Here is a 17576-nt window from a genome sequence, read left to right as displayed (position 1 = left end):
CCGATATATAGAACGTCAAGCGGCAGAAAAGTGCCGTCAGAAGCTGCCTTCGCCTCGCGGTGGCGGGGAAACCCGGCGGTGCGGCTCCATCAAACTGCTCTCCCTAACGTGACCGCGCTGCTTCGAGAGAGCCGTCAACACCCCCCTGCAAAAAATGATTCTGTCCTGCCTGCAGTGCTTGCTCAGACAGCCAAGAAGAGGCTCTTGTGCCCTCATCGTGAAAGATGGCGCAAGTGCGAGTTGTCTGTGCTTTTCGGTTTGATTGTGTTAGCACCTTGTGGGCCTTCTCCCGCAGTGTGCCCATGATGAAGCGGCAGAATTCGTCTTTTGCCGTGAAGCTCGAAATCATAAATCGGATCAAACGGGGTGAGAAGTCTGATGCCCCGCAGCATGCAAGATTCCAAGGGGCACTCTCAGCACAATCTTGAAGAATAAGGGAGAGATTAGGGCTAAAGTGGACGAACTCGCGATCCGGTGCCCGTGGCACCCAACGTGTACGCACGGCTGTGTACAAGTGGTTCATCCGAAATTGTTTAAGACGTGCCCGCTTCTGCATGCCCGGTGATGACTGTAAATTCTGATGAGTGCGACAAAGCCGTTGCTGGTGTTACCGAAGTTTGGAGCGAGCTGTCAGAATTTTCAAAAACCGTTGACGAATCGACAGTCCATGAGTTTGTGAGTGCAGATGATGGTGTTGCCAGCACGGGAGAGCCCGAAAACGAAGACTACATTGCTGACATCGTACCGAGCACAAGTGAAAGTGGGCACAATGAGGGAAGCAACGACGGTCCTTCGCCCACGTCCTCCGAGGTGATTGGTGCACTCGCACTAGTCCGATGCTTCTGCGCGAATGTGGAAGATTATGGCCTCAGCTGCTCTGACTCCTTAGACACTGTGGAGAAGTGCGTGCGTCGCAGGCAGCGAAACTGCCCAAGCAGAAGAAAATACAGGACTATTTCATGTGATACTAAGCTGTTTCATCAATAAAGTGATTTTATAAATGGCGTGTGCTTTTATGACATCCAGTTCTTCAACAGGCTTATACAGTCGACTCCCGATAATTCGAAGCCGCTTAATAGGAATTTTCGGTTAACTAGAAGTGAAGTGCTGGTCCCGTCAGTTTTGCATGCAATCCTATAGAAGAAATCGCTCGATAATTTGAAGTCCTCATCCAGTAATATTGTTTAATTCGAAGTTAATTTTCAGCCGGGATCCTCGAGCTGACCGTCATTCTTTGGTAGAATGTGCAATTTTTCAAGTGTTGCAACGGTTCCGTGCTCCGCGTTGGTGTCATTGCCATCACAGCCGCCCACAACGCCATCCTTCTTGGAGCGGCGCGATTATTCATTGGTACGGCTGCCATGGCCTCCGCGATCAACTCCGGCGGGAGGCGAAACGGCTCCCGCCGGAGGCTTCGCGGGTGCCATATGTGCACGCAGCGCTGCATACTGGCAGTGGCGAGATTGTGAGAGATTAAGTCTTGCAGCGTGCGCAGCGTCGAGGCGTGTGTTGGTCGAGCGCCTTTGTGCGGGAAGCTCTTAGGCTAGGTTGTTCCACGAGTGATTCGGAATTGACTGTACCTAGTCGCGCAGTTTATAGCCATGGCAAACCGTGGCTCTTATCGCACGCTCGACCTGGCAACAAAAGTCGAGGATTTGAAGGAAGTTGAGAAGGGAGGTGCCGCCAAACAAGACATAGCGCGGAAGTACGGGATCAAGCCGAACACGCTCTCAAACTACATCAAGAACAAGCGCACAATAATGGATGCATTTGAGAACGACAAGTTCAAGACTTCTCGGAAGCGAATGCGCACCAGCGCTTACCCAGAGTTGGAGAAGGCTCTGCTGGTTTGGATTAGGGAGGCCCAGGAGCAACAAACTTCCTCTCAGCGGAGACATCGTTGCGATGAAAGCCCGAACGCTTGCAGCAATGTTGGGGATCGATGACTTCGTTTCGTCAGATGGATGGCTGATGCGCTTTTAAGATCGCCATGACCTGGTTTTCAAGAGTGTGTGTGGTGAAAAGGCGTCCGTTAACCAGGAAACATGCGCCACGTGGAAGGACGGAAAGCCACGTGAACATCTCGCCGAATACAGACCGGAAGACATCTTCAATACAGATGAGACTGCACTCTTCTATATCGGCTTCTACCAGAGAAGACCCTGACATTCAAGGACGACGACTGTGCTGGGGGCAAACGCAGCAAGGAGAGAGTGTCTGTGCTGATCGCGGCAAACATGACTCGCACGGAACGATGTCGGTTACTTGTGATCGGGAAAGCCGCGAAGCCGAGATGTTTTAAAGGTGTGAAGACGCTGCCTGTGGACTACGAGGCCAACAAAAAAGCGTGGATGACAGCCGAAATCTACAAGAGCTGGATAAGCAAATTGGACCGCAAGTTTGCTGCTTCGAACCACAAGGTGTTGTTCCTTGTCAATCACTGCAGTGCTCACGTGAATGTGCCAGCCTTGAGTGCAATACGCCTCGCATTTTTGCCTGCAAACGCAACGGCTATTTTGCAGCCAATAGACCAAGGCATCATCAAGAATGTTAAAGTCCTGTACAGGCGGCACCTCCTCGAGCACATGATTTTGTGTATGGATAGCTCCACAAAGTACGAGGTGAGCCTGCTTAGTGCCATCCACATGTTGGCGGGAGCATGGGATCGTGTGAAGCAAGAAACAATCGCAAACTGCTTCAGGGCTTGCGGTTTTGTGGCAGCTTCTTCGGTGGATGCCTCTGAAATTTCAGCGGAGGAAGCGTCAACAAGCGAGCTTGACGGCACTGATTTTGGTGATGCTCTCGGGGACGTCAATTTTGAAGATTACGTCGCCGTAGACAAGGCGGTTGAAACGTGCGGTGCACTGACGGATAGCGAAATCGTAGAGATTATTCGGCCCCAGGAAGCGACCGAGGAAAGCGACGATGACATTGAAGGCGAGCCGCAACCTAAGGCTGCTGATGTAGCTGCTGGCTTTGCTCTCGCGGAGCGCTTCTTTGCCGCTGAAGATAACGTGGAAGAAGCGTTCCGCCACATCTACAGCCTGCAGAACTTGCTTTCAGCAGCGCGATTCGGCAAGAAGCAAAGCAAGATGACCGACTATTTTTCTTAGAGAAAATACTCGATTTCGCCACAAATAAAGTGCTGTTTTTGTGTTTTGTGCTTAATTGGAAGTTCATTTAATTCGAAGTTTTTTGCGGTCCCCGTGAACTTCGTATTAACGGGAGTCGACTGTATAGAATTGTGCTATATATTGAACTAATAGGCATTTTATTTGCGAGTTCGATATAGTCGGGTTCGACTGTACGACGACGGTGTGACGAAAACAGTATGATGACAATGGGATGGCGACACTGAAGTGACAATGACGGAATGACCATGATGGCATGAGGAAGGGATGACAATGATGGGGTGGCTATGTTACGGTGTTGATGGCATGACAATGAGATGGTGACAATGGAGTGATGGCGATGGCTTTATGACAATGGGATGGTGAAGCTTGAATGGACATGATGGAGTGACTACAAGGCCATCAGAACGATAGTATGGCCATGAAATCATGACGATGCAATGACGACAATGGCATGATTGTGGTGGGATGACGATGCCGCTACTGTCACGGCTGCATAATTATGACAGTGTTACGACGATGGCATGATAACATTAAGTTTGATTGTACTCACACAAACAGTAGAACCTTGTTCCAACTGATCCAACTGTGAGGCCTGAGCAATTTGAGACGCACATTGCCGTTTTCCTATTGACCAGTGATGTAAGACGGCGACAAGAAACCGAAGCGAAATTGAGCTGGTGGGTGACACTAGAATACGGTGGCCACGATACTGCCCGAGCGAAACAAGAGAACACACCTCTAAGCTGCAAGCGGCACTGCACTCCGCATGCTGTAAAAAGGATAGTTGAACATGCTTATCGAAATAGAGTTGGAGGCAATAGCTATGAATGTGACGTGCGATGAACCACAAGGAGATTTGCTGGTACCAGGTGAGGAAACCCGAGTGTGTGCCGGCATTTTCAGGTGACACAGGCAGGCAAATTCCGTGGGGAAGTACCGTATTTACACGATTTTAAGTCGACTCAAGTGTAAGTTGACCTCCCTATATCACCTGACAGGAAAATAAAACAGAGCATATCCGAGGGCGCATTCCATAACGAAAATTTATTAGTAGCTAGCATGGTCACTGGACTACTCGTCTTCACTTGTGCCATCGTCATCGCTGCTACAGTTCCACAGTGCATCGTCGTCCAGTGAAATTACACATTTGGCAAACGACCACACTACAACATCTTATGGAACAGCAGCCCACACCGAATGCACCCAACCACACGCAGCCATCAGGGAGGCTCATTTGACAGGTCCAGTTGGTGTAAGTTTGCAGTCTTCTGCCACCAGCCACTCGTTGTACTCACGGCGGAGCAGGTCCTTAAAAGGCGAAGATCCGAGCTTGCTTCATGACCATGTTGCACTTCACTGGCAGGGACTGATCACGCATTTCAGCGACATACCCTGCAAGCTTTGCCTCCAACTCCGGAACGTGTCCCGACTTCGGCCCGTGGAAAATTCTGCACTTGCCGTCGCAGGTGAAAATTTTGCTTCGCTGCGTTCGCCCCTCTCGCACTACCCGTTCAGAAACATCGAACTTGCGACACGCTGTGCAGTGATTTGTTTCTTCAGCGTAAAGGATGGCAGCCCTCTTGAACGCTGCTGTGGACGAGGGCCAAATGTTTAGTGGGCCTGGAGCACTCATGACGACTGAGGAAGGATGGAAGTAGCACGTAGCCGGCAGTCGAGTCGAACACGTCTCTATGCTAAGACAATGGCTAAGAGCTACAGGGAAATAGAAACACGTGAGCGGAGTCTACTCTTCCATGAACTATAGATTCTCCCTGCAAGCGCCGCCGTTTCTGGGTGTGCCGCTGCGAATTGAACAGCGGCACTTCCATCGATTATCGACACCCCCCATGAGTGTTGTGTGTGCTGTACAACTGTAAAAAATGTTGCAAAACCCTTCCGAAAAGCAAACAAACGTGCGGAATAGCGAAAACTATGGGTAGAGCCATAGAGCAAACATAAAATTGTAACTGCGTTGTAGCTGCCCTGATATCTCGTTGGTCTAGCTTTTTTGGCGGTGCATGTTTTGGTTCCGATTGTAAGTCAACCTCCCCCACTTCAGATTTTTAAATTAAAAAAAAAAAGGTCAACTTACAATCGTGTGAATACAGTAGCCGTGGTGGAAGCCTACTGCTCTCGATCGTGCATGCCTTGCACCTTTTCTTGTTAATATGGGATGGAGTGAATGGAAAATGTATCATTTGATTGCCGTTTGCCGATGTACTGAATCTTGGTGCCAAAAGATAGTGATTTCCAGGAACGTATTAACCAGTAAAAAAAAAGAAAAGGCGTAACTACGCAAGACCATTTTTTGTGTTCTCGACAGTCAATGGTGGCGCCGGGGAATCGTACGTAATGGGATCATATCGAGGTTCTACTGTATATTCAGAACATGATGCCGACCCCACGAGTATGGCAGGGTTTTCGTCAAATTGTAATTATTAAAACCAGAGTAGGGGGAAGGCGTTCGACATTACCTAATGACCGCTCCTTTTGGCTCTCTTTTACACTCTCCACCTTTGCTGTAGGGATTCGTCCTGCCAGCTCAGCCACTTTCTCTGGCACACCTGGGGGGTGGGGGGGAGAGAAACAAATTAATGTCATCAAGGGTCAGAACGGCAGCCAGTAAGCAGATGAAAAAAATGAAAGACGTAACAAGAGTGAGCAAATGACGCAGGAATAAGCTCCTATCTATCAGTAATCATTTTGCACGTGCAACTTGCATCATAGTTGAGAATACTCATTTAACCCTCTTTAACTCGAACTCTGATATCTCAAAATAACGATTAACTTCAAAATTTTTTCCCGCTATGGTGTTGCCTTCATGTATTTATGACCTCTTACAACAAAAAACATTTTTGACGGACTCCGGACATCTCGAATCTCAACCACAAAAATACAGTCGCCGACTGATAATACAGACTTGATGGGAAACGCCAAAATGTCCGAATTATCGAGTCTGAAATACTGGATTCACACAAAATAAACGTGACATTACTTCATAAATGGCCAAAAAGATGTGCTGTATTTTCAGATTGTCACTTTCAAAGATAGCTTCAATTTTGCCCGACTATATATAGCGAGACTATGAACATACAGAATGAGATGCTTGGACATCTAGGAGGGACGGCATTCTTGGCAAAGTGCCAGGCACGCCATCTTATCAGTGCGGAAATGCTTGCTGTCTATCAATGCGTCCGGTGCTAGTCACAAGAAAATGGGAGTATTTTTCGAAAGTGGCTATTCAGAAATGTGGCCCAAGCTTGCCAGCGCATGTTGTTGCTGGCACAGACTTGGCCTTGACATAGATGTTCTATGGCTGCACTCGCCACCGCGCCGCTTCTTTGTATTCTCTTTTTTCTCCCTTTTCCATGGACGTGTATGGCCCACAATCATGGCCGACATGGATGCAAAGCAGCTAGCGCCATCTTGTGCTGCGCTGCACCAACTGGCGATGCTTTCTGTGGCTTTTGCGATCAGTGTGCAGGCATCAGATACGAACTCGCGTGGGCTGACTTTTCGCCCTGTCTCTGCATCGTTTGTTGAAGAGGAACTTAGCCACAAAAATGTCGAGTTCAGTCTGCATGGAAAATGCTGTACAGAAGGCAACATTTTGATCATGCAGTCATAACATAGTGTTATATATGTTTTCTTTTCCCTCATAGCCCTAATGCAAAAGTTGATAGTTTTAAGTCAACTCATTGTTATAACCAATATACTGTTATAGGCAGTATCAATAAACCTAAGTGGACTAAACTGTAACTGATAATGGTTATAACTGGGTTGCATGAAAAAATTCAAGATGTCAACCATTCAAACACTTCGATTAGCCAGAAAGTGCAGGTGAAGCAACTCACAACTCGGACGTAACAATAAGCAGCAGCTGCACTGTGAACATTATTGTGTTCCATGGTACAATGTTCCCATGCGATATTATTGCGTATAACTAAATCTGGCTACTGAGTGTCTGCGCTGAAATTAAAGGGAACGCGAAATCAACGAAAAAATAAAAACACCATTTTGCCACACTCGCCTTTGTGCCGCGCATGTGGCGTGGCCCCCCTTCATTGCTGCCTCTTCCCTCCCCTTTACACCACTCCGACATCGGTAAGTGTGTGGAAGGGAGAGGGGGGTGCGAGGCCTGCGATGCGAAGAAAGCACGCCCTGCGGGGTGAGCAGCACAACGCCAGGCACGGTGAAGCAGCTAGAATTTTTTTTTCTTCTGCCAATTCTGTCTTTTTTTTTTTTTCTTTCAGCACACACACCCAGTAGCCAGATGTAATTGCTATAACTGGTAACGCTGCGTGGGACCATTGTAGTAAGCAGTTCATTTTACCATAGAACACACACGAAGTTGACGGTGCATTGACTGCTCATTGTTATATGTATTCAATATATTGTTAAAACCGGTGCCGTTAAAGTGAGTTCGATTGCATTTAAATTTCACGATGATACTGCAACACTGGTACATAAGTGCGACATAAAGTAATTATATTTGGATCCTTGTCACTCAACAGATATTTTGAAATTCCCCAAATTACTATGTTCCTGGCTCTTTTACAAAACGATCTTTCATTTGTCATCTTTTCCTGGCTTACCCTTCTCTCGTATTAAAGACTGGCCTTCTCTTTCTTTTTTTTTGTAATGCCGAAGAGTAAATGCCAAAAACAGTCCGAATTATTCTTCACTCTGGTGTCCCGTTAAGAAAAACTTCAAGGTGTGCGTACCTTCATTCCCATCCGACACCCCATTTGTGACCGGACATTGCTCTTCCTTCTCCTTCTCCTTCTTGTAGTGCAGGCAGGGAATGGCAGAGATGGGCACTTCGTGTTTCTGGAAAAGCAAGCACACAAACTTTGTTGACGTGGCATGGAGAATCAATCAAGTGCATACGTACTAGGGATCAGGTTCCCACTTGTGTTCTCTCGTGAAGACCACAAAGGAAGAAACAGTAAGGGGAGATTGGAACATTTCTTGAACCCAGTAAGATAACACTGCTGATCTGTACACAACGCTGGCACGAACGTGTGGGCTAAATCCAGTAGAACCCCATTGATGTATTTCATGTGGAACCAGGGGAAAAGAATGCACGGTGAGGGAAAACATAACATTCGATAATGCTTGTGACAGCACTCTAAATGAAGCAAAATGCAACTCTCAGATAAAAACTTTATTTGAAGTAGAGTATAAAGCCAACGAAGTATTCAAAACCTGCTAAATCAAAATTTTTTAAACAAGCTATCGAATACCTATGAAGCTGTCAATTTCAGTGGCGACATTCGGCAGTCAATGTTGGTGCCATCAACGGATGATGCTGCATTGGCGGTGGGAAGTCACAGTTTTCAGATGTAACAACCAAGAGGGGCAAACGTAACAAGCAGGAAGCTAATACACATGACAATATGGAAAAAATGGGACTGGCACTTTGGAGTGCAAAAGCTGGAAAATAAAAGGCGAAACAAAAGGCAACATGTCAACAAGGTTCTACTGTATTGTGCTGTTGAATGCAGCAGGGAACCTACAATCTCACATAATAGGTTGCTTACTCTCTCCTGCACCTTTAAAGGGCCCCACATTTGTTTCTACCCTGTGTGATGATGCTACAGCAGGCACGTTGGCCCACAGATACCAGCTTTTGGACAGTCACTTATGACTCCCGATTACTCTCGAGCAGAAGCTTGCGCACACATCTGCGCCCTTCCAGATCTTCTTGAGAAGGGTAATCGGCAGCTGTTAATATGTTGCACCCATTCTCTCGCTGGTTCCTTATTGCTCACCTGGTTTCCTTCTCAGATGCCAGCTCTGAAAGGTTAACGTAAGTGTGCCAAGGAAAAAAGTAAAGGAAAGAATCATGTGATCGGCGGGGCACTGCTCCTGGCACTGTCAAGGAGTTAATGAGATGAAGGGCACGTAAACATTGCATTCATTATATCTGTTCTCACTGATGGCTCCAACAGAACAGCTGCAGTCTTCTATCACTGCTACGCTTGCGGATAGAAAGGAAGGAAGGAAGAAGAGGGGTTTGCGGGAATGCGCGAAGTACGAGATGCGTGGAATGGGATCAGATGCAATAAAGACAGAAAGAAAGCGACGGTAGTAACCGCTTATCTTGCTGCTTCAAGGCCCTACGACGATGCCTGCTACATTCTATTGAAGGGCTCTTGCCTTTTCATTCGTTTCAAGTTTACGGTGAGACATTACCGCCACGCTGACAATGATGAAACCGCGCCTCCGAGTTGCTGAGACGCCCAAGGTTTCTTCACGTGCTACCTGGCTCAAGTGTGGGGAGCATGAGGAGGTGCAGCTTTGTTGTCATCAGGCTGGCAGTGACGGCTCACCATAAGCCTTTTAGAAAATTTTCTTTTGAAATACAGTCCTTGAAAGGCATTGCACCCATTCCAGAGTGGTGCTCAGTTTCAAGAAAAGGTACTTCAAGGACCCACACTGGTGAGTGGCAGAAGTAGCACAAGTGATGACGACAGCTGGCCAAGCAGCGAGACTTGTCATAAATAATGTTCATATTGGCCAGTGCAGCCTGCTGGAAGCTGCTATTAGGTGTCCAAGAAAAACTGTCGAAATAAGAGCTGTTCGCGCAGTCATGCCTGTTTTAGTGTTGAATGAGCCTGTCTTCGTAACCAAGGAAATCCTAAGACAGGGTACCAATAGAATACGTATGTTGCTGCATCTTGTTCCATTCAAGCAGGCATGAATTTCTACTGCCCACACCAACAAGCTGCATAAGTGTTTTATGTCTAAAATTGCACACATTCTTGTTGGCTCTTGTTGCTTTTCCACTTGTTCTTCTTAGGTTGTGAACACATATTTCAATAACAGTGTCGTTGCAACAATCTTGAATTATGCTGAAACAGTGTAATCTCCGGCAGGGGCGGTGTGCCTCCGTTTGTGTAAAGTTGCACGTCAAATAAGCATCCACACTTTCTGATGTCGAGCTTCAATGTACTGCTGATTGGTTCGGCTGCTTTGCAACTCCAGTCACAGATGTTCGATTAATGGTCTATTGGCGCAGATGGTTGCTTTTTAACCAAAGCGAGCATCTGTGGTCGTCACTTTGCGTGCAAGTCGTATATGCAACTTCCATGTGGCACGAGTACGAATGTGCCTAAGGAGGAGGAAGTCTGCTCTCTGGTGCAGACATATGTAACAAAACGTTCCGCGAAACTTGCAAGCCTTTGTACGAAGATGCTATCAAAGCTGAAATGATATTGCAATGATTTCCTTCTTCAGCGTCACAGGCTAAAGTGACACGCTACTAACACTATCATCAAAATTGGGCCCATCTGAAGCAGCAGGTTGTAAGAATGAAATAGAAATGGAAGCAAAGCAAAGTTGGGTCATATCAACCAACCCACAGGGCAGAACGAAATTATCCAGTTTCTATAGTTGCCATGGTAATTAAAGCAGCTGCTGTCCTATGCCATCGGATGGTGCCTGTAATAAACTTTGTACGCTGAGAGTAGCATCTAACTGCAAAGTAGTGGTGGGAAACACAAACCAGTATGTAGCACAGTACTGCAAGGATGCTGAGCAAAAGATATTTGCACTATACTCCAAGTCTTCCTTGTTTTACAGGTTACGGGAGGCCAACACTCCGTCAACCATGGAAAACACCCGAGTCTATTTTCCAACAGCTCCGAAGTACACGCAATGCCTGACACAAAGTTTGTATTCCACGCAACAACAACACATGCTTTGCGCAATAAGGTTTGCTTGAGAACTGTGTGCACAAAAGACCAACTTTCTTTCCCAGATGCAGCACGTGTTCTCGGCTCACACTATCATCAAAGAACAGCTTCTCCTCCATGCGCTTTTTGATCTGAGACTAAAATGGTGGCCTTACCCGAATGCTGCCAGGACCGAGAAAGTATGGCTTGGACAGTGTGCACACTCTGGACTGCTTATGGAGGTAGACGGGCATCCCACTGTTGTGCGTGACCTGGATCCAACCTTCCGGCAGCACATCAAAGTGGTCATGTCCCCGCACTGGGTAAAAAACAAAGAACTTGGCAGTGTAATGATTTCATGACTGCCTACTCTTCTACAGCCCCAATAAAACTTTTGTTTTCACTGATTAAGTTTTCTTACCTTCAACGATCTCTTCAACACAATAACCTTCTAAAAGAAAACAAGCTTTTCTCATAACATAGCACTACAGCGAGAGATGATTGGGACAAGTTATTGCCCTTGTCTTCATTTTCATGCTAATTTCCTTAGTTAAAAGAAGCTTTTCTTCTTCCACATAGTGAATGTGCTAATGAGTAGCGCACTTTGAGGTGCAACTTTATCTGCTGCAAAGAAACCATTTTCCAAGCGCAACCCACGGTCAGACGGTGCTGGGCCCCAAAGCTCCCTTCCACGATAAGCTCAGTAACCGTCTCCGTGGCGATGTGCACCTTCTCTCCTCACCTTTGAGGATCACCTTCTCCTTGACCTCGTGCACGACGTCCTCGTCCTCTTCGACCTCCTGCCTGCTGGGCGAGTGCATGCCGGCCTCGAGCATGGCTTCGATCTCGTCGTCCGAGATGTCGCTGTCGCTCGCCTCCTCGACGCCCGGGTTGCATCCGTTGTTGGCGCTGTCTTCATCGTCCATGTCCTCCTCGTCGCCCTGACCCGGGCCCACTTCGTCGAGAATGTCGAAGCTCAACCCCGGGCGATCGTTTCCCTGCTGCACGCCGGTCGCCGCCGCATCACGTGCGTAACCGCTGCGATCGTCCTCGCCGAAGCCGTCGACCATCTGGTCGTTCTGGAAGAACTCGTCGCCCAGCGACAACGTCGGTGCCACATCGCTGTTGCAAGCGTGCGCGGCGTTGTTGGGAGATGAAAAAAGGCCGCTGCTGTCGCAGCGCGCCTGCTTGGTTGGCGGAGATGGCTGGCCGCAGCCGGCAGATTCGTCGGCGACACGTTTTGCCGCCACCGTTGTCGACGTTCTCGACTCAGCGCTCGCACCGTCGCCATGCCCAAAGTCCAACCCTTCGACTATCGTCCGATTGGACATTTGCATGGACAGGGGTGAGGCTGACGCTTCCTCGGAGCCGGTGGCCACCGTAGAATCGGGACGCCGTGAGGCGGGACTGTTATTACCGTCGTCATCCATCGTAGGAGAGACGCCGACGAAAACAGACACTGCAAGATGCGCTGGTAAAGAAGGGGCTCCTTTCAAGAAGTAACGGCTCCTTCTTTATGAGGACATCTGCAGTGCTGCTGCTCAGATCGAAAGACGCAAGAGTTTACGCTTCCCAAGAGGACAACGATTGTGAGAGCTACACACTAGAAAAGGGACAAGGGCGGTGATGATAAACGTGCTGTTAAATGTAGCGCGCGAATGCCTCCCACTAGCAAAGAACGCGTCTACTTATCTAAAATGGCTTCAGGGATGTGATTAGGATGAGAAAGTGCGAAGCTGACGATGATGCGCTGTTGAAGAGGTGAAGTGATCCCATCTTGTCAAAGGTAGATGCTGCGAAAACACTGAAAACACCTTGTTGACCTCGCGATGACCACCGACCTCACCGACTGCAACAATGATCATGGCGGCCTACAGAGTAAGCCAGACATTTCAGACTGCGGTTCCGCAGCACCGTATATATCCATGACCGTATCCTTACGTAATTAACTGTATTTGCAACTAAAAAAATTATATCTATAGTAATTATTACAATATATTTTTTGAAAGTTTGATTATTAAACTAACATAGCTTGCGCCTTGCGCAGCTCACTTGTGAAAGTGGCTGCTTTGCACTGCGGCAAACACCTCTATCAGGAGTCAGAGAAGCTGCGGCAGCCGTGTGAAATGTGCAGTTCAGAAGCGCAAGCACGTATCGCTAGCAACGTATTCAAGTATTTGAGCGAATCGAGCGATTGGTGGGAAATCGAGTCGAAATTCTGCGAAGGCTGCAGCACGCACTACCTGACGGGCAAGCGAAGTAAGGACGCCGAAGCTATGCTCGTGGTGCCCCTCTCCGTTAACGTCATGTTGGACTTCGGAGCCATAGAAAGCATTCTTTCTTGCCTTCCAAGCGTGCCAAAAGTGACTCTGGCTCTGCAGGACGGCGACACGAATGTGATTTTCTACGACATCGCTTCAGGAATCGCTCATCCTCCACAGATAAACACCGCAGGAGACGACGAGCTTTCGACCGAGCACTGAACGTCGCGTTTGCCTTTCCGAGTCCGTAACATCATGAAGAGCGCTGGGAAAGCGCAGGCGGCCGCGGACAGCGTGAACTGGCGTTTGTTGGCCTGCCACAACTTTGTTTCCCAAGACGTTTTCGTTACGCAGGACAAGGATATCGTAGCTATGTGCGCGGCTAGGGACAAACTTCTCGTTGCCACTTCCAGGATGAACGTGGAGGTTCGCGATCTCAACTCAAAGGGATTGCTCCTGTTCGCGTTCCCGACCACCGACCAGGCGGTAATGATAGACTACTGCGAAGGAGCCAACTTTGTGCTAGCTCTGGAGAAAGAAATGACGCGGTCGGTGGACGTGTTTCATGTGCGCGCATACTTCAACTGGTGGGTAGAGCCCTGCAACCAGGTACCGAAGACGAGGGAGGCCGGCTCCGAACCGGAGAGCAATGGCTGTGCCGGTAGGCGCCTCGAAATGGTCGAACTGCCGGCGAAAAGGCACGGTTTGTCTTGCGTGGCGTGTTGCCGTCAGGCGGGCACAACTCTTGTTGCAGTGGGCCGTGCCATCAGTGTGTTCGTTCTGAAGACTGCGTATGACAAAACAAAGAGACAGTTGTACAATGACTTTGAGCGGTTGATGGTTCTCGAAGTCAGCTTTAAACCAAACCACGTTTATGTGTGTGAAGATCACGTAGCCTGTTGTTCCAACAGCGAGATCCTTGTCTTTAGGATTATACTTGAGACCGAAGCAACAAAAAGCCTAGAGGCGGCCGCGGAAGCCACGACCGCTGGCAGCCAGAAGAAGAAGCAACTGGCAATGAACATTCACGAAAGCAATGTCATCGCAGATGACCCAAGCTATGTACAGCTGAGATTTGAATCTGACGAATCTACAGAATGGGCTAATGCAAGTTGGGAGCAGGAATTGAAAACTGTCCTGCATCCTTCATGCTTTCCCGTGGAACTGACCCTAAGGCCGGCCGGCAAGCCTCGCAAAAAAGACTTGGAAGACTTGGATTCGTTTGTTCTTGGGCCCAGGGTTAATCCTCCAGATTTCTGTAAGGTTGCCGTCACTGTTGATCCTGACACTGACCTCATTACCTCGCATGAAGTCTCTGCCATTATGTTACTATACAGAAATTTTAGCGGCAGGGACAGTGGACCTGTGATAGCGTTCCATTGGATGCCATATTACATAAATGATAGCACGGCACACCCTCTCACAGAGGCCATGTCAAATGCTCCAAAGACCACATCGTTTGTCTTGCACTCTGGGATTTTTACCAAGCTCAGGACATTGGCCTGCCTGGTCTCATCGGGAAAGCGTGGCTACCTTTACAGGTTGAGTGAAATTCCACAGCTTGTGAGCATCTACAGGTACTCAAAAGAAGCACAGAGTGTGGCAGTTGATGCATTCTTCCTCCATGCACTCACAATTGCAGGGCTAGAAACTTACACTGTTCCCATTCTGTATGAGCCAAAGGAACCTGTCGACACTCGTAAAACTCCATTAGGAAAACCTACAGTGATGGTTGGCTTACGACCGTTCCTGGGTTTGAAGACTTTACTCATGTCAGACCAGCATCTAGTCATGGCTGCTGCTGCTGCTGGTGGTGACTCCATGATGAGTCAAAATGCAGGGGAACCATCGTGCACACTTTATTCTCTCATGAAACCTTCCACGGATCAGTTCTTTTCAGATCTCAAAGAGGCCGCAAGTGCACGCAAAGATGATGACTTGTTGTCTTACATAAATGCTGTCAAGCATGGTTTCCGTCTTCTATATCTCAGCATTGCACTCAAGGGCAGGTATTCCTGCAGTTCCGAATTGCTTTTAGCATTCTCCGATGCATGCTGCATTCTGGGGGACACTTTCCTAAAGAGTGAATCACCTGCCGAGAGAGAGAACGCCGCATTGTACTACAGCTTGTCTGAGGAGTGCATTGAGACAGTCGTTAATAGAGTACTCTTTTTCAAGAGCCTCGTAAACGAAACTCACTTGGCTAAAACTGTTGTGCAGTACATAAAAATTGTCTGCGAACAATCCACTGTGCTGTCTGCCAAGAAGTCGATGCCCATATCGTCCACCCTGGCAGACACCATACTTGAAATATTCTCGGAAGAGTGTCCAGAATACTTGCACAAGCTCATTCTTTGTACAAGTTTTGCAGCCTTCAGGTCGGAAAAAGCGCTGAGCCTGCTAAAGAGCAATTTGTTCGACAAGCGACAAAGTCAAGGCCACGCTGCGGACAGCTTGGCGTGTGTGCAGTTGCTGCTGCTGAGTGGAAACACCGAGGCAGGGAAAGTCATCCTGAAGGTGCTTTCGAAGGAGTTCCTGATGCCCGTTCTTCTGGAATTGCACGAGCTCGTGCACAGGAATCAAGTCCTTACGCCACTGGGTGAGCTCATCAAGGCCACCAGGCCCGACGTCTACTTTTCCATGCTAGTGCACCTAAAGAACAACGGAACGATGGCACCGGAGCAGATAGTCCTCATCCTTCAGCACTCTGCAAGCCCTCAGGCTGAGCCTCACTGTGTCCCGATGCTGAGAGAGTTCCTCGAGGCCATACTGTCGAGCAAACGGACCAACGCCCAGGCATATCCTCATCTCCTCATGACTCTCGTGAAGGCGTACGTCGGCAAGATGGCACCGTACAGTGGCTCCGGAAGTCCCCAGCAGGCACCAGCACAGCTGGTTCACACGAAACCAACGACACTGTTTGGGAACCGACACGCTTGGCTTCTGGAACTTCCCCCGTTCCTGGGCCGGACCATCCCGAAGACCTGCAACCAGTACACAACTACAATGAACCTCGCCGAGTGCTGCATCTGCTCCAGCTGCTGGGACGAGCTGCTGCGGATGCAGTCACTCCTCTGCTCGGACCTGCTGCCGGCCTCGCTGCGACCACGGGTCCTGGAGCTTCTGGAACAGTCGTCGCTCCTGGAGTCCGAAAACTATGTGTCACTGAAGGCCCTCTGCTTGCCCCCTACCAAGGCGCTTGCGCTTCTCCTCAAGTCGTACCCGAGCTCTGTGTTGGGATTCATGGAACACAAGTTCCCGGAAGACAGTGGCGAGTGGGTGTCCCTGTACACATCTGTGAGCATTAAACTTCAGGCGGCTAGCAAGAAAAAGAAAGCTGCCATTTACAAGAGCATCATGGAAGGTGCGCTGTCTTACCTGAGCGAAGCACTGACGCCTGAACAGCTTGTCAATCTTCTTCCACCTGGCAAGCAGGAGTATGCGGATTACGTGAAACAGTGCATGGAACGCTACCAGGCAAAACTGCTGAGGGAGAAGATCATTGCACTTGGGACTGAGCTAAAGGACATGATGTAATTGTGATGTAAAAAAATAGTGTCATGACTTAATTGTATATCTATTATTTGTTTTATTTAGCTTGTGTCAGACATTTTTGAGGTAGTTTGGCTACTATGAAATTTGCCATGGGGTGCTTTCAGATGCTGATTTGTAGCTGTACTGCATGCATAAAGAAATTAAAAGCACCGACAACTATACACATTATGCGTGGTTATTTAAATTCTACAAGTCTTGGTACTTCCTTGAGCACAGGACTTGCACATTAGGTTATATTTTATTTATTTAATTTTCAATACTGCTGCTCTCGTTCGAGAGCATGGCACGTAGGCAATACAGGGCGAAAAGGCAAATATTTCAAAAATAAATAAATGAAGGGAAACGTAATCAGTTAAACAATGTGAAAGGTGTACGGATGAATTTGCCACAGCTTCTCAAGAGTGAAATAGTAGCAGTTCATCGCTTGCCTTCAACAAAAGATAAGATACCTGGCATAGTCTGCTGCTTCACAAAGCAAGCAAATGGATACAAATGGTGGCAAAGCAGAAAAGAACTGCACAATGCAAAGAGCAACATCCTCCTCCTTGAAAACTTAACAAAAATAACATGAACATTGCTGTTTGAGACAAAATACTGGACCAGAGCTAATGACTTCAATTAGGTTTGGCATAGCAACAACAAGGTTGTTCGCCAGTGTGATGGTGAATGAGTGATAGTTATTACCAATGTTTGCGATCGTGGAAAGCTTGGATAAGGTAGCAACTCGCACAGCTGTTATGGTCACCGTTTACAATGGCTTACTCAAGTGATGAACACTTTTTGTTGGTTTTTACGAAGTGCTTTTATTAAATAATTCGTGCGTTTGCAGGCTAACATACAGTCTATTAAGAATAATAAAACTGATCCACCTCTTCTCATCGAGGAAGCTAAGCATTCATTTGATACAATCGTGCTAACAGACATGGTGCACCAATAACAATGCATTT

General features: G+C 48.0%; 2 protein-coding genes across 2 annotated transcripts in view; one reads left to right on the top strand and one right to left on the bottom strand.

The window, feature by feature from the left end:
• pasha (microprocessor complex subunit partner of drosha) overlaps nt 1-12882 on the bottom strand; it is a 47748-nt gene extending 34866 nt beyond the window's left edge. Inside the window, exons 1-4 of the mRNA XM_075686095.1 lie at nt 11556-12882; nt 10990-11132; nt 7859-7964; nt 5609-5698 (exon numbers count right to left, since the gene is read on the bottom strand). Coding sequence (XP_075542210.1) covers nt 5609-5698; nt 7859-7964; nt 10990-11132; nt 11556-12243 — 1027 coding nt within the window. The 5' untranslated portion in view covers nt 12244-12882. The remainder of the gene's footprint in view (nt 1-5608; nt 5699-7858; nt 7965-10989; nt 11133-11555) is intronic.
• A 25-nt stretch (nt 12883-12907) lies between these two features.
• LOC142576133 (BLOC-2 complex member HPS3) lies at nt 12908-16792 on the top strand. The gene has a single exon (XM_075686094.1). The coding sequence runs from the start codon at nt 13330-13332 to the stop codon at nt 16609-16611; it is 3282 nt and encodes a 1093-aa protein (XP_075542209.1). The 5' UTR covers nt 12908-13329; the 3' UTR covers nt 16612-16792.
• The last annotated feature ends 784 nt before the right edge of the window (nt 16793-17576 follow it).

This window comes from Dermacentor variabilis, chromosome 3 (genome assembly GCF_050947875.1).
Source record: "Dermacentor variabilis isolate Ectoservices chromosome 3, ASM5094787v1, whole genome shotgun sequence".
Taxonomy (NCBI): Eukaryota; Metazoa; Arthropoda; class Arachnida; order Ixodida; family Ixodidae; genus Dermacentor; species Dermacentor variabilis.
The sequence above is the reverse complement of the archived record's forward strand: the minus strand, read 5'-3'. Positions and strand labels throughout refer to the sequence as shown.